Source organism: Lissotriton helveticus, chromosome 7 (genome assembly GCF_964261635.1).
Source record: "Lissotriton helveticus chromosome 7, aLisHel1.1, whole genome shotgun sequence".
Classification (NCBI taxonomy): Eukaryota; Metazoa; Chordata; class Amphibia; order Caudata; family Salamandridae; genus Lissotriton; species Lissotriton helveticus.
The window spans coordinates 58,358,179-58,378,200 of NC_136068.1; the positions used below are offsets into that span (position 1 = coordinate 58,358,179).

The following is a 20,022-nucleotide window of genomic DNA, read 5'->3' on the forward strand; positions in this document are numbered from 1 at the left end:
TTAACCCTCTTCCCTCGTTTCCCCCGGGAAACGTCATTTACAACGAAGGCATTACTACGCGTGACGTTTACTACGAGGCACTTAACACGTAAACGTCTTTTCCACGCGTATGCCTTCCACGACAGTCTTTACCACGAAAGTTACACTCCGGTCATCCGACGTTCTGCGTGTTACACTCCGGTCATCCGACGATATGCGTGTACGTCTAAAAAGAAGTCCTTCTTTTATTTTGTGTGAAGTGTTTTCACTCTTGTTTCTTTGGTTGGTCGAAGTAGTGGGTTGCTGGTGAAAGGCGTGCGGCTGACAGGTAAGTAATACGTTAAAACGTAATATTTTAGCGCACTTAAAATTAAATGCATACTTAAATTTTAAATTAATGATGTATGTGACATCATTGCTTTGTTCTGCACTTGTGGAACCTGTAGACAATAAGCTAGAAAAGGTGAGCAGCCCTTGCTTCTTTCTAAAGCATGCGTCAACTCTAATTCTATGTGCAAGGCAAGCATTATAATAGCGGCCTTTATCTGTTCCCAGCTCGATTGCGTGTGTTTAACATACGGCTCAAAGTCAGAGCAGCAGCATTTTTAAAGGTTGATTTATCTGTAAATATGCTAATATGGTATCTTTGGTGAGACATGCCGTATAGTGTAGGATTCTCACTAGTGGAGCAATTGTGGATTTTAGGAGGCCATATAGAATTCATTTTAATTGCATCATCCTTATTTCAGACTTCATGGGCTTGAAAAGCAGTTCCGAATTTGCTATTTTGAGGACCTATTTCACCATCTACTACTACTACATCTTGAAAAACAAGAAGTATACTTTACTTGGAATTACTATGCTAACTTTTAGGAGCGGGATGCTTGGGCTATAGGGGCATTGGGTGGGGTAGTGTTTTAATACCCAGGTATTGTTTTTCCTAGTTGGAAAAAAATACCTGAGTATTAATTTGTAAGTGGCTGCTCTATCTTGAAAAAAAGAAGTATACCTTACTTGGAATTACTACGCTAACTTTTAGGAGCGGGATGCTTAGAGTATAGGGGTATTGGGTGGGGTAGTGTTTTAATACCCAGGTATTTTTTTTTCCTAGTTGGAAAAAAATACCAGAGTATTAATTTGTAAGTGGCTACTCCATATTTATGTGAAAAACAAGAAGTATACTTTACATGAATTTACGACGCTAACTTTTAGGAGCGGGACGCTTGGGGTATAGGGGTATTGGGTGGGGGAGTGTTTCAATACCCAGGTATTTTTTTCCTAGTTCGAAAAAAATACCCGAGTATTAATTTGTAAGTGGCTACTCCATATTTATGTGAAAAACAAGAAGTATACTTTACTTGGAATTACTACCCTAACTTTTGGGAGCGGGATGCTTGGGCTATAGGGGTATTGTGTGGGGTAGTGTTTTAATACCCATGTATTTTTTTTCCTAGTTGGGAAAAAATACCCGAGCATTAATTTGTAAGTGGCTGCTCTATCTTGAAAAAAAAGAAGTATACCTTACTTGGAATTACTACGCTAACTTTTAGGAGCGGTATGCTTGGAGTATAGGGGTATTGGGTGGGGTAGTGTTTTAATACCCAGGTATTTTATTTCCTAGTTGGAAAAAAATACCTGAGTATTAATTTGTAAGTGGCTACTCCATATTTATGTGAAAAACAAGAAGTATACTTTACATGAAATTACTACGCTAACTTTCAGGAGCGGGACGCTTGGGGTATAGGGGTATTGGGTGGGGGAGTGTTTTAATACCCAGGTAATTTTTTTTCCTAGTTGGAAAAAAACTACCCGAGTATTAATTTGTAAGTGGCTACTCCATATTTATGTGAAAAACAAGAAGTATACTTTACTTGAAATTACTACGCTAACCTTTGGGAGCAGGATGCTTGGGGTATAGGGGTATTGGGTGGGGGAGTGTTTTAATACCCAGGTTTTTTTTCCTAATTGGCAAAAAAATACCTGAGTATTAATTTGTAAGTGGCTACTCCATATTTATGTGAAAAACAAGAAGTATACTTTACATGAAATTACTATGCTAACTTTTAGGAGCGAGCCGCTTGGGGTATAGGGGTATTGGGTGGGGGAGTGTTTTAATACCCAGGTATTTTTTTTCCTAGTTGGGAAAAAATACCCGAGTATTAATTTGTAAGTGGCTACTCCATATTTATGTGAAAAACAAGAAGTATACTTTACTTGAAATTACTACGCTAACCTTTGGGAGCGGGATGCTTGGGGTATAGGGGTATTGGGTGGGATAGTGTTTTAATACTCATGTATTAAATACAAATGTTTTAAAAATGTAGTACAATCAATTATTAATAACATCATGCACATTTGATATCTTTGCAAATCAAATAATAAAAACAAACTAAGATTAAATAATGAATTAAGAAAATAAATTAAGATATTTTTCAGTAACAATTTTTATTTATTGAGTAAATATTAAAATATTTTTCAGAGAAAGAGATCAATAAATTTTTAATAATGCACAATTTTTTTTTATTTTACAATAAAAACATTAGTAAATATTTTCTTAATATGATATATTAATCCATTTGAAGTTTAGTTTAATCGTTAAAATAGTCCATTTTAATTTTATAGATACTTCGTAGTCACTAAATATTTCACATTTGATTCTGTAGTCGGTGGTTCCTCTCAGCATGCAATGGCATGAAGACGGGGTCCGGTTAGGTTTTGTTCTTTTTTTACCAAATATATTATAACATTTGGAAGGTACATTTACTGTAAGGAAAGTTCTATACGTTAATTTCAAATTCTGTGGTGAGTATCATTTTTAATTTTTAAGAACTACACTTTGATCCCCATGCAGGTTGCCGTAATATACACACTTTGGAACAATTATTTTCTGACTAATAAATTGTTCAAGAAAGTTATTTTAGATGAACTCAGAAACATTCTTTTATTCATACCTAGCCTAACTTTGTTAATTAAAATTTTTTTTATAAAAATAAAAGTGTTTCAAATTAAACATATTGATCCAAAATTGATGTGACGTCAGTTTAAAAAATATGTGCTAGTTGGTAAGATAGCAAAAGTAATTTTTATTTGATATTTGGGTCAATTTTGAAAAATGTCAATTATAACTTTTGGGAGATGTGTAAAACAGGCGATCAATTCACATGTTAGAAATTAAGAATATATGCAATACTTTCAAGGTAGTCAGACGTGCCCATTAAAGGAAATTGTTGGAGTTTTGATTGAAGTCTTTCAGTCACCTCTCGGCTACGTCGTGTCACTCGAGGATTTAGCATACCTGAAAGTGACTGAGCCATCCTCATTTCTTGAAAACTTTTTTCTTTTTTTAAAATTTCTAAGAAATGATAAAAGTTTGGATGACTCCTACCTATGGATTTATTAAAAGAGTTATGCCATCCTTCGAAAGAATTGTTCATTTTTGCTCCTCCCTCTAAGCAAGTTAAGTAGCAGTTCCACCACTCAATGGGGAACCTTGGCTTCCTCCTGCTACCTGACCTGCTAAGATTGCCAATCCAGGTTCCCTCAAAATAATTTAAAAGAGGTGCCCATTTCTCTTCATTTTCTATGAAATAATCTGATTGTACAATTGCAGTGTAGAAGTCATCTACAAAATCAGGAGGAACAAAACACAAAGCAGTTAGTTTTTTTAGCTCATATTGTAATTTGCTGTCTGACATATAGGGGTCCATTAGGATGACGGGCGGACTTTGTCCGCCCGTCATCCTACCGGTGTATTGGACCACCCGCCATAAGGGTGGGGGTCCCGTCCTACATATTATGATGCGCCCGCCACAATGGCGGGCGCTGCCCGCATTTGTAGCATTGCAGCGGGCGGTGCTGAAAGCACCGCCCGACACAATGCAAAAAATGCACGTTGTGCATTTCAATGCACAACATGACAGGCACCGCGAGGTGCCTGTCATGTTGTGCATTGAAATGCAGGGGGGTACCGTAGGTACCCCCCATGTGCACCCCCCATGCCCACAGAGTCCCTAGGGGCCCGCAACGGGCCGCCGCAGGGGGACTCCGCATGCCTTTCCGTGGCGGCATTGCCGCCACGGAAAGGCATTCACAAATGCCTATCCTAATATGGCCGGCGGTGTCTAATAGACACCGCCACCATATAAACCCTTTTCCGCCCCGGCCGCAAGGCGACCGGGGCGGAAAAGCGGCGGACGGTCTTTCCGTCCGCCGCAGCCAAACATGCCATCCTAATATGGCGGGGGTGTTTTGAGTCAGGATGGCGGGCGGATTGCCCCCGCCAGGCCGGCGATGGCTACCGCCTGCCTGGCGGGGGCAATCCGCCCGCCATCCTAATGGACCCCATAATCTTCGGCTAAGGATGTTTTCTGTATTTTTCTCCAATACGCCTGGGAAAAGTGAAAAAAACAACCTTGAATTTGGGTGTCTGGATATAGTTTACAAATAGTATTAATCATTTGTATCTCAAAATCAATTATTACTTTCTGAGGACTTTTGTTGAGAGTTTTGGTTTTTATAACTGATAAAAACTCAGTGTAAGTGGAAGATTGTCTGTCAGGCAGCAAACCAAATACTAAGGGAATAGTTGTGTGGTTAATATTGCCACGAATAGTATAAATTTGGTTAAAAGGATGGGGGGTAGATTTAAATGTGCCGTCCATCATCCAAATTTCTGTATTTTCAAGAGTGGCCAAATTACGTGTTGTAGAAAAGATTAGAAGACGTTTTTGAGGATTATCATTATCATGTAAAAGGAAATTTTCATTAGTAAAAGTCACAGTTAGTTCTGGGGGAATGTTAATATCGGAGAAAGTTTGTGGTCTTATTGCATGTGGATTGATGGCCTGTTTTGTTCTTTGAATCATGCGCCTTAAATTGGGAATTGTGGGCATATTACTGGCAACATGCATGGGGATGTTTTGTGCAACTTCCCGTAAAACTGAGCCACAGGGTTCATTGGAGGTGGCTGCCAAAAATTTGATCTGCTGTAGATTTTCCCTTACTTCAATCTCCATTGCAGAGGCAGAGTGGTTATGCTCTGTGGACCTCTCCACTATGTCTCCCAGAGTAACCGCTCTGCCTTTGCAATGTGATGAGAAATATTCTACGCACCTCCAATGACTCCTGGGCTCAGTTAAACGATCCATACAGTAAATGTAGCCACCAAATTTTAATAACCTGTTACCCCTCTTAGATTGAATGTAATTTGCTCGGCGACTTGAATTATCTGTTGATGATCCTGTAAATAGAAGAGGATAATAAATGAGTTTTCATTTTTTAAAAACTACTTGTGTTTTTCTGTACAAAAGATTTATGGTATCTAAATAAAATTACTAAAATCAAGATGTTTTCTGTTTTAGAATGGATGCAAGATTTAGTTTAAATAAATCAATAAAAACTGGATTCAGACACTTTAACACAACTGTTTCCACCCATAACCATAACCGCACATGCATTATAACGCATGGGCGGTTACCACTAATAGCCTTTATCACGCATACATTTACTACAAGATACATAGTAAAGGCATGCATTTTAAAGGAAATTTAAAAAGGGGGGTTGGGGGGGTTCTCCCCCCCCCCAAAAAAAACAAAAAACTCTTTGTTGTGATGTGAAAGCAATCAGCGTGGTAAGTGGAAATGAAAAGACACTTCCATTTCCTCTTTATGATGTGTAATGGGGGAAAGGGGTATTTAGTAAAAAAATAGAGAGCTGAAGAGGGGGAGCTACAGGTATTTAAAACATTGTCTTTAGGGGCATAGGTCAGCCCCTTCTGTGGGGTGTTTACTGTTCAACTACCCAAAAATATTTTACCTGTTTTCTCCGACAATACAAAGAAAATCATTATAAAGATTTGGTTTTTAAGGTATTTTTGTGGTAACAGTTATGCATGGTAATGGAATACGCGTAATAACTCATGCGTGGAAAAATTAAAAAAGGGGGTTTGGGGGGGAAAAAAAGCTTACAAATCTAGAAGGGGGTTGGGAGGGATTCCCCCCCCAAATAAAAGGCATATGTTCAGACAGGATGCATAGTAACGTCATACAACAAATTATAATGTGCTACACTATTGACAGTTTTAATATCTGATTAAAAAAAATAATTATAGATTTGTTTTTCAGAAATGTTTTCGATTGTACCTGAGGCTTGCATTTCTTTGTTCTTCTGTGGTGAAGTTACGTTTGCAATAGTATTGCTATATGTGTTGCTTTCCTTTGTATTCTCTTTTCCAGTCTGTTTGGTTTGGTTTGGTCAATGTTGTACACGTAGCTCCAATTACATGTATCAATAATATGATTAGAATAGTTAACATAAAATTATTAGTTAATCTGCAAATTTTAAATTGTTTTTTTAAGTTTGTTTAACTGTTTCATTATTTTATAATATTACTATAAAAATCCTTAATTTAAAAAAACGGCGTAAGTTGGTTGTTTTATTAGAGGTTTAATTAAAAAGATAAGGTCAATTAAAAGGTTGTTTCATTTATACCTGAATATTGGATGTTTGGTTCTTTCGTGCAACAGATGTTGTAAGCTGTTCTTCCTTTTTCTAGTTTATGGTTTGATGTTAATGATTCTCTTTACGATATCTGGTTAGAAAAACAAAGACATAGCATATTTTAAACAATTATTTAGACATTTTACACTTATCTGTTGTATATTTCTTAGTAAAGTTATTATATGTTGACAAAGATTTTCTCTGAGGTAAGTACCTAGCAGAGTAAGAATACTAAATCTAACTCCCAGACACCGTCCAACACCTATCCTCAGATAAGCACCCGGTGGAGTATGAATAGTAAATCTGCACCCATTCACCTACCTACTCCTTCCCAGAGGTAAGTAACCGTTGAAGTTAGAATAGTAAATCTGACGCAAAGATCCTAACAAACACCATCACATCTACCATGAGGTAAGTATCCAGCGGAGTAAGAATAGTAAATCAGGCCCACAAACACTGACCAACACCTTTCCTGAAGTATGTAACAAGTGGTGTATGGATTGTTAATCTGCCTCTTAAACACTAAACAGCATCTTCTTTAAGTATCCTGAGGAGTTAGATTTCTTAGACTCAGCCTAACACTCTCCCTGGTGTAAGTTTTCAACAGTGTAAAAATTAAAAAAAAAGTGCTCTTAGAAAACAGAGATAGATTGTTGAACCACTATTGGTTTTAAAAATACAAAAGACAAATTAAAAGGTTCTTTCATTTATACCTGAAAGTTGGATGTATTCATGCAACTGATGTTTTAAGTTGATCTTCCCTTTTCCAGTTTATGTATTGACGGTAATGGAGATATATGTTTTAAAAAACAAAGAAATAGTATATTTTACAATTTAGAAATATTACATTTATTTGTTGTAACGTATTTTGAAAATTTAATATGTATCAACAAACACCTTCCATAAGGTAATTATTCAGCATAATAAGAATAGTTAATCTGGCTCACATACATTGTCCATCACCTTTTCTGGGATAAGTCCATAGAGATTTTAGATTATTTAATCTGGTCCACATACTCTGTCCAACATCTACCCAAATAAAAACACTCAGCTGTCTAATAATAGTAAAACTTATCCCAGTTAATACCTAACATCCTCCCTGAGGTAAGTTTGAAGCAGAGTAAGAATTGGAAATTGTGCTCTCAGAAAACAGAGTTACATCATTGCACCAGTATTAGTTTTAAAATTGGATAAGGCAAATTAATAGGTTAATTTATTTGTACCTGAAGATTGGTTGTATTTTTCTTTCATGCAACTGATCTCCTAAGATATTCTTCCTTTTACCAGATTTTTGATTGACGGTAATGGTTCTTTATCTGATTTCTTGTTAGAAAAATAAATACATAGCATATTTTAAAATTGGAAATTACAAATATTACATTTCTTTGTTTTAAGTACTAACTAAGAATAGTACTAAGAATAGAAAATCTGACACAAAGACACTGACCAACACACCTATCCTAAGGTAAGTACCCAGCGGAGGAAGATTTGTAATTCATACATACAGACTCTAACCAAAACCTTCCCTCTGGTAAGTACCTAGCGAAGTAAGAATACTTTAGGGCCTATTACAATTGAGGATTTCCCGCATCTGAGAGATGCGTCACGTTGTAAAGCCATGCGCCTTAAGGAGGCGTTCCGGTGGAAGGGGGGTGTTCCGGCGCAGGAACGCCTCCTAAAAATAGCTGAGTGAAATCTACAAGATTTCACTCAGTCACTTTTATTCCAATGCTGCGTCAAAACCCTGCGCCTGCTTGAAGCAGGCGTAAGACTTGGCGCAGCATTAGTAGAATGGGTCCCAGAGCATTGCTGGAGCTGCGTCGCACTTGCGACGCAACTCCAACAATGCGACACCTTTACGGCACAGATGCGTAACGCATCTGTGCCGTTTTTGCCCCATGGTGCGCCGCATTGTAAATGCCGTGCATCATGGGTGGCAGAGGCATGACTCACAATTACTGGAGCATCCCTGTTAATCTGCAGGGATGCGCCAGTAATTATAAATATGACCCAACATGTTCTTTGCTCTCCACTCATCAAATTAATAATAATTTATTAGTTACTTTTCAATTTGATTTAATTCTAGACATATATCATCTTTCACGGACATTATGTTTCTAAAAACTGTTTGGCATACATTACTTTTTGGAAACATGGTTTGTGTGACATTTTGACTAAATCAATATAAAAAAAAAAAGAATACATGTTTTCCTTACTTTTGCGATATTTTTTTCAGTTGGAAGCAATTGTCACTCTCCTCAGATAAATTCTGTTATGATAAAATTAAAATACATTTTGTAAAATCCTTTACCAGATTTACTATTCCTTTATGTTATTAAATATGTGTTAAAACGTGTACTTACTTTGGTCAGTAGATGGCAGTAACGGACTAAAATCGAGCCTGCTTTCTCTAGTTGCTCACAACAGTGTTTACTCTCCAGTTAGCGGCGAACCACTGATAAGAAAATGGTGGACAGCTCTTTATATGTGTTAATTGAGTGACAACGGTAATTTGAAATAAAATATGTGTTTTAATCTGCTTTAAAAACGGGTTCAAATGGTGACTAAAAGTGTATTTTAAAGTCCTTTTTTGTTAATAACAATTGACCTTCATCGTCGTATTTTTCTTCCATCTTGCTTGGGGACACGTTTTTAGAAGGTCAGTGAAAGTGAGAAAAGACAAACGCTGTCACTACGCAACGCATATTTTTTTAACCTATTAGTGTCATTGTGTTTATTTCACTGTCATTTGTGCTTGATGGACGTTGGGTGCTTCATTACGTTATATGCGTGGTATAATACTTCGTTGTAAAATTCAGCGTGGTAAAACCTCTTGCGAAGTAAAATTTGCGTAGTAAAGCCATGCGTTGTATTTGTTAGCGTGGTATAATTATATATTCGTTTCCCCCTTGACGATCCTCAAATGTTTCTTCCCTTTTCTGATTTGCCTTTTCCCCATACCCATACATCCCTCCCTTGGTGCTGTGACTGCATCCCCCCCCCCCCGACCCCACTTAATGGAACTCTGCTTTTCTGTATATAGAGATAACTCTAATCACTGACCTTTGTACTCTCTACCATTCCTATGTGACTCTTAGAGTATATCCATTCGTAGCCCTTCCCCATGTATATAGAGATAACTCTAATCACTAGTCTCTTCTTTGTGTGACTTTACATGTACATTTGCAATTTTTCTGTTTGTATCTTTTATGTAACGCACGTAATCCTTAGTCCTTATGTTTTGCAACTGGTTCTTATGTAAAGCGCTCTGACACCTTCGGGTAAAGTTCGCGCTATATAAAATCGCATTAAATAAACGTACCCAGCCACATCCCTGTCCGTCCTTTCTGCAGCATGCCTTCGGTTTCATCTCCTATCCGCTCACACAGCTAGAATGCCGACTGCCTTAACCACGCATGTGCTCTGGTTAAGGCATATGCGTGCTTAAGGCAAGAGTTGTTCGGTTTGAGAGGAAATGGCATTTGTGCTAATAGCTACGTTGTAAATGCTGTTTCTAATCTCAGTAGCATATTATGCGCCCACTTAGTCACTCCCATTGTACCACACTGAGAAACAAACGGTAGGTAGCCAAAATATCGAAATAAAAATATCGATATACAATAATATCGATGTTTTAATTTCGATTGTATAGAATATCGATGTGCAATAATATCGATGGACAGAATATCGATTTTAAGGTATCTATGTTATTAATATCGAAATTTTGTTTAGTGTTATGTATTTTATTATGTATTTTATATGTTTGCTAAACATGTTTTTTAATGTATGTTTAGAACTTGGGAATTTTGTTTACATTTTGCGTTTTAGTATCAGAGCGGGTTGTGGGTTTATAGGGGAATAGGGCAGGAAGTAATTGAATTATAATTAATTCATTATTATGTTTTTTTAATATTTTTGATTAATAATTAATTGTTAATAATTAATTGTTCATTAATTATTATTAATTAGTTAATTAAATTAATTAGAGTTAATGTAGTAATAATTTTTATTTTTTGTTATTGTTAATGAATAATTAATTGGTAATTAATTATTATTAAGTGATTAAATGATAATTACATTTTTTATGTGATTTATTTATGTGTAGTGGGCTGTGTGGTTATAGGGGAATAGGGTGTGAAATAATTAAATTAAATTAATTAAAGAGATTGTATTTATTTATTGGTAATTATTAATAATTAATTGTTAATTAATTAATTGATAATTCGTTTTTTTACATTAATTTAAAATATTAATTATAAATAATTTATTAATACATATTGCTTATTCTTGTAAATTTCTTGTTAATTAATTATTAATTGGTCATTAATTGTTAATTGGTAATTAATATTTGTCAATTAGTTCATGTATAATTACATCAATTTAATAATATTAATTGGTATTAATTGATTAATTGATATTTAGATTAATTGTGTTTTTTTGTATGTGTAGTGTGTTGTGTGTTAAAGGGAGAGTAGCGTGGGAAGTAATTTGTTGTTATTTTAGTAAATATTAATTATAAATATTTGGTATTTAGTAATATATTTTTGGAAATAAAATATTAAATCTTTTTTTCTTAAAAAAAATATGTGATTGATAAGTATGTTAATATAACGCCTACGCTATCATGCGCTTTCGCTACTATTGCACCCTCTGGAGTGCGAATAGTAATTTTTACCCCCACGCTATCCAATGCTTTCCCTATTGTTGCACCCTTTGGAGTCGGAATAGTAATTTTTACCCCTACGCTATCCAACGCTTTCCCTACTGTTGCACCCTCTGGAGTGGGAATAGTAACTTTTACCGCTACGCTATCCAACGCTTTCCCTACTGTTGCACCCTCTGGAGTGGGAATAGTAATTTTTTCCCCTACGCTATCCAACGCTTTCCCTACTGTTGCACCCTCTGGAGTGGGATTAGTAATTTTTACCCCTACGCTATCCAGCGCTTTCCCTACTGTGGCACCCTTTGGAGTGGGAGTAGTAATTTTTACCTCTACGCTATCCAACGCTTTCCCTACTGTTGAACGCTTTGGAGTGGGAATAGTAATTTTTACCCCTACGCTATCCAATCCTTTCCCTACTGTTGCACCCTTTGGAGTGGGAATAGTAATTTTTACCCTTACGCTATCCAACGTTTTCCCTACTGTTGCATTCTCTGGAGTGGGAATAGTAATTTTTACCCCCACGCTATCCAATGCTTTCCCTATTGTTGCACCCTTTGGAGTGGGAATAGTAATTTTTACCCCCACGCTATCCAATGCTTTCCCTATTGTTGCACCCTTTGGAGTGGTATAGTAATTTTTACCCTTACGCTATCCAACGTTTTCCCTACTGTTGCACCCTCTGGAGTGGGATTAGTAATTTTTACCCCTACGCTATCCAGTGCTTTCCCTACTGTGGCACCCTTTGGAGTGGGAATAGTAATTTTTACCTCTACGCTATCCAACGCTTTCCCTACTGTTGCACCCTCTGGAGTGGGATTAGTAATTTTTACCCCTACGCTATCCAGTGCTTTCCCTACTGTGGCACCCTTTGGAGTGGGAATAGAAATTTTTACCTCTACGCTATCTAACGCTTTCCCTACTGTTGCACCCTTTGGAGTGGGAATAGTAATTTTTACCCCTACGCTATCCAAAGCTTTTCCTACTGTTGCACCCTTTGGAGTGGGAATAGCAATTTTTACCCCCACGCTATCCAACGCTTTCCCTACTGTTGCACCCTCTGGAGTGGGAATAGTAACTTTTTCCCCTACGCTATCCAACGCTTTCCCTACTGTTGCACCCTCTGGAGTGAGATTAGTAATTTTTACCCCTACGCTATCCAGCGCTTTCCCTACTGTGGCACCCTTTGGAGTGGGAGTAGTAATTTTTACCTCTACGCTATCCAACGCTTTCCCTACTGTTGCACCCTCTGAAGTTGGAATAGTAATTTTTACCCCTATGCTATCCAACGCTTTCCCTACTGGTGCACCCTCTGGAGAGGGAATAGTAATTTTTTTCCCTACGCTATCCAACGCTTTCCCTACTGTTGCACCCTCTGGAGTGGGATTAGTAATTTTTACCCCTACGCTATCCAGCGCTTTCCCTACTGTGGCACCCTTTGGAGTGGGAGTAGTAATTTTTACCTCTACGCTATCCAACGCTTTCCCTACTGTTGCACCCTTTGGAGTGGGAATAGTAATTTTTACCCCTACGCTATCCAATCCTTTCCCTACTGTTGCACCCTTTGGAGTGGAAATAGTAATTTTTACCCTTACGCTATCCAACGTTTTCCCTACTGTTGCATTCTCTGGAGTGGGAATAGTAATTTGTACCCCCACGCTATCCAATGCTTTCCCTATTGTTGCACCCTTTGGAGTGGGAATAGTAATTTTTACCCCCACGCTATCCAATGCTTTCCCTATTGTTGCACCCTTTGGAGTGGGAATAGTAATTTTTACCCTTACGCTATCCAACGTTTTCCCTACTGTTGCATTCTCTGGAGTGGGAATAGTAATTTTTACCCCCACGCTATCCAATGCTTTCCCTATTGTTGCACCCTTTGGAGTGGGAATAGTCATTTTTACCCCTACGCTATCCAACGCTTTCCCTACTGTTGCACCCTCTGGAGTGGGAATAGTAATGTTTTCCCCTACGCTATCCAACACTTTCCCTACTGTTGCACCCTCTGGAGTGGGATTAGTAATTTTTACCCCTACGCTATCCAGCGCTTTCCCTACTGTGGCACCCTTTGGAGTGGGAATAGTAATTTTTACCTCTACGCTATCCAAGGCTTTCCCTACTGTTGCACCCTTTGGAGTGGGAATAGTAATTTTTACCCCTACGCTATCCAACGCTTTTCCTACTGTTGCACCCTCTGAAGTTGGAATAGTAATTTTTACCCCTATGCTATCCAACGCTTTCCCTACTGTTGCACCCTCTGGAGTTGGAATAGTAATTTTTACCCCTACGCTATCCAACATTTTCCCTACTGTTGCACTCACTGGAGTGGGAATAGTAATTTCTACCCCTACGCTATCCAACGCTTTCCCCAATGTTGGACTCACTGGAGTGGGAATAGTAATTTTTACCCCTACGCTATCCAACGCTTTCCCTACTGATGCAATATGTGGAGTAAGTATATATATTAATTTATATGATATGATATGATATGATAAAAATTTATAATGCGCATAAACAATAACCCGCAGGTATCAAGGCGCTATGTAGAGTTTTTAATTTATTTTAAATGTATATGTATTAGTTAATATTTTTTAAATATGTTTTAATGTTTATATCTATAATTTGTTAAATTATATGTATTTTTAAATTATGTTTACATTATTATTAATACATTTTAAAAAACGATATTTTTTACTTCGATATTTTTGTACTAAGATATTTTATTTTCGATATTTTTGTACTTACCTTTATGTAGATAGAACTTTGATAATTTTTGATGTCGATGTTTTTGCTTCGATATTTTTGCATGTCCATATTCTGTCATAGATCCAAAATAAATATACTGTGTGTCAATCCTTGGACTTTAAAGAAACATGCATTGTGAAAAGGAATAGATGCCTTTTAGTGGCTAAATGCTGATGCTGATGGCAACATCCAAAGAGTCATATTTCAATTGTATTTTCGTCATTTGACCAAACTGTATGATCCAGTGCAAATAACTTAGTGTGCCTGTGTCTTATGTCCCTTACCTTATTGAGCCAGCTGCCAGGCTACCCCTTTTTCTCAGTGTGTTAAAATTGTTAAAATAGTTGATGTTGGGGTAGGACACAAGTGATTGAGCAAAATCAGGGTTTTATGATACATTAGAAAATAGTGTGCAAATGTTGATTTGTCTAGCAGCTTGGTGTTTTTGTCTGATTTCAGGCTTTTCTCTAGCTCTCAAGCAGCCTGTGCTTGTGCCACACAGAATGAAAGAGGGTATCATTAACTTTACAGAGATTTGTGACACATGTTTGTGTGTCCCTGTTTCAGATAAGAGCTACAAACATGAAGATGGAACTCATGAGATAAGCGGGAAGTCTGCAGTGAATGGATGGATAAGGAAGGAAGTGGATATGGAAGACAGACAAAGAACTAGAGGAGAGACAATAACCTTTCAATTTGCAGTAACTCAGTACATTTGAATGGGGACGTCTGGCAAACTGAGCAAACCACACAACAAAGCAGAACATAATGACTTCAAATGTTATTCATTTGTTAATTTGAAAGCACTGCTTCAACCATATGACGTTGACTAGATCTTTCAAGTAACTTTCTTATGTGTTGTCCCATTCTAGAATGAAATGCTCCAATACTTTCCGTAAGATTCAATCTTTTATTGATGTTCACTGATTTACAACGTATCCAAGCGATATGACAGAAATTTGACCACCAGAATATTAAATTATTGTCAAAATATAATTGTAGCAAATATCTAAAATACCATAATATCAAACATAAAAATATTGAGAAACTAAATATTACCATGCCATTAAATAGATAGGCAATATAAAAAAAATGAACATGTTGACTGCAAAAAGATTGCTTAAATACATTAATAATAAATTAGGGATAGGGGTTGAGTAGTGATGGAGGCCGTGTGAGGAGCCGTGAACCAGCCACCTCGCATGTTGCATGCTGGGGGATCCCTGATGCTCGACGATCATCATTCAGGGAGCAGCATCGTGTACGGAGCACTGAGCGGGCTGTATGACGGGCTGACTGCTAGCCGGCCAGATCGCTTTCTGAAAAGCGGAGAAAAGCGGAGATCAGAAGCATTAATCCTAATGATCACAAGTAAAATTCAAAGGCTTTACCCCTCGCGAGTGATCCTTTACGGGGAAGTGCAGCTTAGTGTCCGGTTGCCACTCTACCACCGAGCTTTACTTACCGCCACTGTCTCAATCCTAGTGGCTATCGTCGGCAAGGCAGCTGCTCCTGAGCTCGTATCCGGACAAGCAGCCGTGAAACTCGAGACCCTGTTACTGACTACAAGGATGACCACGAGGGGTCAGAAAACGAAAACCAAACCACCCGCGATGCAAGCTGAGAGAGAAAAAGAGGGAGAGAAGGTAGATCCGCCGCTGAAAGGTAAGAGGGACTTGGAGCATTAGAGAGCCCGCCATCAGTACCCCCCAAGTCTCGACTGCAGACGCAGTCCCGCAAACACAGGCGGATACCCTGACAGCGGCCCAGGACCCTATGCAAAGTGGATTAAATGAAGGAAATGAGCCACTAACAGACCTGAGCACAGCTTTCACAGGAGCAGGGAGGAAATCTGGCAGACAGGGGTACTCTGGTGGGCCCACCGCCACAAACTCCAGACCCTAACACTGATAATTTCTACTCTGTATCAGATGGATCATTGTCTGACTCGGGCTCCGGAAAATAAGGCTCCTCTTCAGCAGAGGATGTGCAATCGGATGAGATCGATAGTGAGGAGGAGAAAAACCAGAGTAAAGCTGCTGATACTGTAATGAGGAAGAGGCAATCTAGGCGAAAAAGGAATCAATTAAAATGGGACTACAGTGACTCTCCCAGCCTTCTCTCACCTGCCTCTAGCACTCTGCCACCTCAGAAGGACGATTTAGCCCTTGGGGGCAGCAGCGAAGCAGACATTCCCACTCTGGCATCTATCCTAAATTCCATTAAGGCATTCCAAGAGGAAGTGCGCTCAGACAATCTCTCTGCCAAGGTCGCCTCCAAGAAGCTGCAAAGCCGGATGAGGAAACTCAATAAAGCCTGTACTGATATCGGTGACCAGGGTAGCAATGGTGGAAGCCAGGACGGAGATTCTGGAGGCAGAGGCCGAGAAGGCTAAAGAACTGAGGAGCTCGCACGAGGCATGCCTAGTCGACGTAATGTCCAAACTGGAGGACCAGGAGAACAGACAACGCCGTAATAATCTGCGACTGCTGGGGATTCTGGAGGGGTTCGAGGGAGAAGACCTCAGAGGATACATAGTAAAACTACTGCAAGCTGCATTTCCCTCAGAGACTGCCTGGAACTGGGACATGGAAATACAAAGGGCCCATAGGTTTGCCTTTAAAATCAAGGCCAGACGGAGGGCAATTCCAACAACAAACCCAGCGTCTTTTTGGTATTTTTTGGAAACTTCATACTAAGACAGATGGTTTATGACAAAGCAAGACCTAACTCTCAGAAAGAGGTTAACGGGGTAAAGTTTTTCTCTAAACCCGACTTTTGCCACGCAACGGTCGAGAGAAGATGGAGTCTGCGCCAGATGATCTTCCCATTCCAACAATTAGGCGCCCAAGTCTATCTAATGAACCCGGCCAGATTGAAATTTATCGTCGAGGGGAGAACGAGAGTCTTTCTGTCGGAAGTCAAGGCTTGAGAGTTCTTAAAGGAAATTACAGAACGGAAGTGGAGGAACTGATCTGAACATTCTTAAGACTCCGATTTGTATTGAAACATTTTCCATCTAGATTAAGATATTAGGACCCCTTTCACATTTTTGCAACCTTGGGATTCCTTTCTATGTTTTTTTCTGTTTTTTTTTCTTCTCAGGGCTGGGTGGCTGGACCTCACCCTTGTCATCCATCATGCAGAGTCATCTCGACTGCTCAATAAGGGAGGGGGTGGGGAGAGGGGGCACCAAAGAGAAGTAAAGGGAAGGTCAAAAAGGGCACAAAAGGTCAGTTTGATGTAAGGCACTGGGCACAGATGTATTTCATTGGGAAAAATAGTAAACTTGGTAGAAAAAGAATTGGAAAGAGACAGGAATGGAGAGAGGCTAAAAGAAACATAGAGTTAGGATGACTAATACAAACAAAATTAAAATAATGTCTGTCAACATCTGTGGTTTGAATGATCTGGCAAAGAGGCAGAAAGTTGTACTAGGGCTACGGTCTTTGGGCCCGGACCTGGTCTGTCTTCAAGAGACTCATATTCAGGTGGGACAGAAACATCTTTTTAATTCACTTGGGTATAAAATAATTGGGATCACAACTCAGGGAGCCAGAGTAAAAGGTGTTGCAGTACTGGCAAGCCATAGACTTGCTATTCAGGTAGATAGAGTTAAATCGGACAGCCTTGGGAGATGGGTTATTGTGGGGTGCTTGCAGGCTTCAAATGGCAAGTTGACGCTGTGCTCCGTTTATGGTAGCAATTTGGACGATCCGGGGGGTTATAAATTGGCTGACAGGGGAACTATCTCACTGGCCGACTCCCATCATACTCTGCGGAGATTTTAATTTAAATCTTCCTACCTGCTAGCAATCAAAGAGAAACTGGAGATATTCTGGGAGAAAACCCAAGGTGTTTCAAGCCATGCTAAATCTGGCAGAAACCCATGGCTTAGTTGATGTCTAGGCAGAGCTGAGCCCCAAGCAAGATGGATGTACTTTTTATTCTGCTCCTCATAAGTCACTCACCAGAATTGATTACTTTTTTATTTATTCACCTTTGATCAGCACCTCGAGTATTGAAATCTCGCCAAGATTTATGTCGGATCACAATCCACTAATGTTGCAGCTGGCCGGTTTAAAAACCGAAATTAGGAATAATTGGTCTTTTGAGAAAGCACTGTTATATGACGTCAACTATAAAGCACATATGCAGAATTGGATTGAGGAGTTCCTGAAGACAAATCTAGGCTCAGCCTCCCTTATGGTAGTGTGGGATGCATTTAAGGCCGGGGTTAGGGGCGAGACCCTGAGCTTTTCAATTAAGAGAAATAAAACGGAAAAAGTTCAGGTGCAGAAACTTCAGGCAAATCTTACATCTGAAGAAACTAATTTGACACAGGCAATAAATACAGGAGGGGGAATAGAGGCAATCCAGCAGGCAGTAGCAGTGATAAAGGCAGAGTTAACCTCTATTTTCGCAGAAAGAACAGCGGCAAAATGGGCCGCAACCAGGGGGAAAGCTTATGAATGTGGAGAACAAATAGGGCACCACCTGGCACTAGCAACCAGACAACAGACAACAATGAATATGATAACGGAAATTAACACTATTTCGGAGGGAGTGACCAAAGACCCGATCAAAATATACAAGGCTATTGAAGGATTCTATAGGGATATTTATTCTGAGGAAGATAATAGATCTGTGGAAATCAGGACTGCAGATACTTCGGGATATTTAGATCATGGAACTATCCCCATACTTAACCCATCGGAGCAAGACCAGATGGAACACCCTCCCGTCTGGGAAGAAATAATTAGCACAATCAAGAGCTTGCCCGATGGCAAAGCCACAGGCCCAGACTCCATCCCCGCAGAATTTTATAAAGTCTTTGAATTACAAATTAAAGAAATATTTACATTAATGGTTGGCTCAATCTTTGGCGGCGCCTCCCCCCGGCCTCCTGGTCTCTGGCAAAAATTGTAATCTTTGCTAAAAAAAGATAAGTCCCATCTTGAAATGGCATCCTACAGGCCTATTACTCTAATCAATACAGATTCTAAAATATTTTCTAAAATAATAGCCAGTAGGATCTCTCAAAATATTCAGAATCTTGTCTCTGATTGGCAGCATTTTACACAAAAAAAGGAACTACTGAACACGTGCGGAGAGCAATCATGCTGCTCGATGCTGCAAAAGTAGCAGGAGACCCGATCGCTTTAATTTTACTAGATGCTGAAAAAGCGTTTGATCGGGTCTCCTGGCTATTTTTATGGGAAGTCATAAAACGTGCTGGTATTGTCCCAATATGCTACAGGCAATTCAGGTGCTTTACAAAGCACCTAAAGCTCAAATTATGATCAATGGAAATTTGACAAAACCTATAAACATCTCACGTGGAACAAGGCAGGGATACCCTTGCTCCCCGCTTTTGTTTGCTCTTTATATCAACCCACTTATCACTAAAATATTAGCAAACATCGGAATTCCCGCGGATGTCAGACACGGTATAAGCACCAAAGTTATGGCTTACGCCGATGATTTGGCAATTGTGACCCCTGACCCCGAAAATGCCATTAAGGCCCTGGAAAGCGAAGCACTGGAATTTGGGAAAATGTCAGGGTATGCCTTGAACAAGACAAAGACGCAAATGATTCTAAACGAAAACATAAACTGTACTAATAGCTTAGTGGTAACCAAAGCCAAATATTTGGGGGTGAGTATCGCGGCCAACTTAGATTTAATAGTCGAACAGAATCTGAATCCATTAGCTGCAGATACAAAAAAAGCATTGATAAAAATTGACAATCTTCATCTAACCATAATCGGACGGAGCAATGTGGTAAAAATGACTTATTTCCCAAAATTATTATATTTTTTCAGAACAATTCCTATAGAATTCAGTAACGCAATCCTCCAGATATTTGAGCAAATTTTTTGCCAGTTTATTTGGTCATATTCATACACAAGAAGATCTTACAAATTTGCTGTCTTTACCCAAAGAAAGAGGGGGCTGGGCGCTGCCAAATCTTAGGCTGTACTATTGGGCAACAATTTTACAATATAGTCCTTACAAATTACAGGATAGCAGCAGCCAGACACATCCTGGGCTACCCTCCCCTTACATGGTTTTACTGGGGGAAAAAACAAAGGGATGCCTTTGGAGTCAGCTTGAGTTTGGGTACTTTAAACGGGCC

The 20,022-nt window shown here is 39.0% G+C and overlaps 1 protein-coding gene across 1 annotated transcript; it reads right to left on the reverse strand.

The window, feature by feature from the left end:
* Positions 1-3,143: 3,143 nt before the first annotated feature.
* On the reverse strand, positions 3,144-13,961 carry LOC144768925 (uncharacterized). The gene is made up of 3 exons (XM_078652933.1): positions 13,883-13,961; positions 4,327-5,218; positions 3,144-3,678 (listed from the first exon to the last, which is right to left on the reverse strand). The coding sequence occupies exons 1-3, from the start codon at positions 13,959-13,961 to the stop codon at positions 3,144-3,146; spliced, it is 1,506 nt and encodes a 501-aa protein (XP_078509059.1).
* Between the last annotated feature and the right edge of the window lie 6,061 nt (positions 13,962-20,022).

Bases quoted from the DNA above. Each gene is read 5' to 3' on its own strand.
- LOC144768925 (XM_078652933.1), bottom strand. From the start codon at position 13,961: ATGACAGAATATGGACATGCAAAAATATCGAAGCAAAAACATCGACAT. The intron at 5,219-13,882 runs GTAAGTACAAAA...TTCTATTTACAG, and splicing joins AAAGTTCTATCTACATAAAG to GATCATCAACAGATAATTCA. The intron at 3,679-4,326 runs TTATGGGGTCCA...CCTAATGGACCC, and splicing joins AAAACATCCTTAGCCGAAGA to CTATATGTCAGACAGCAAAT.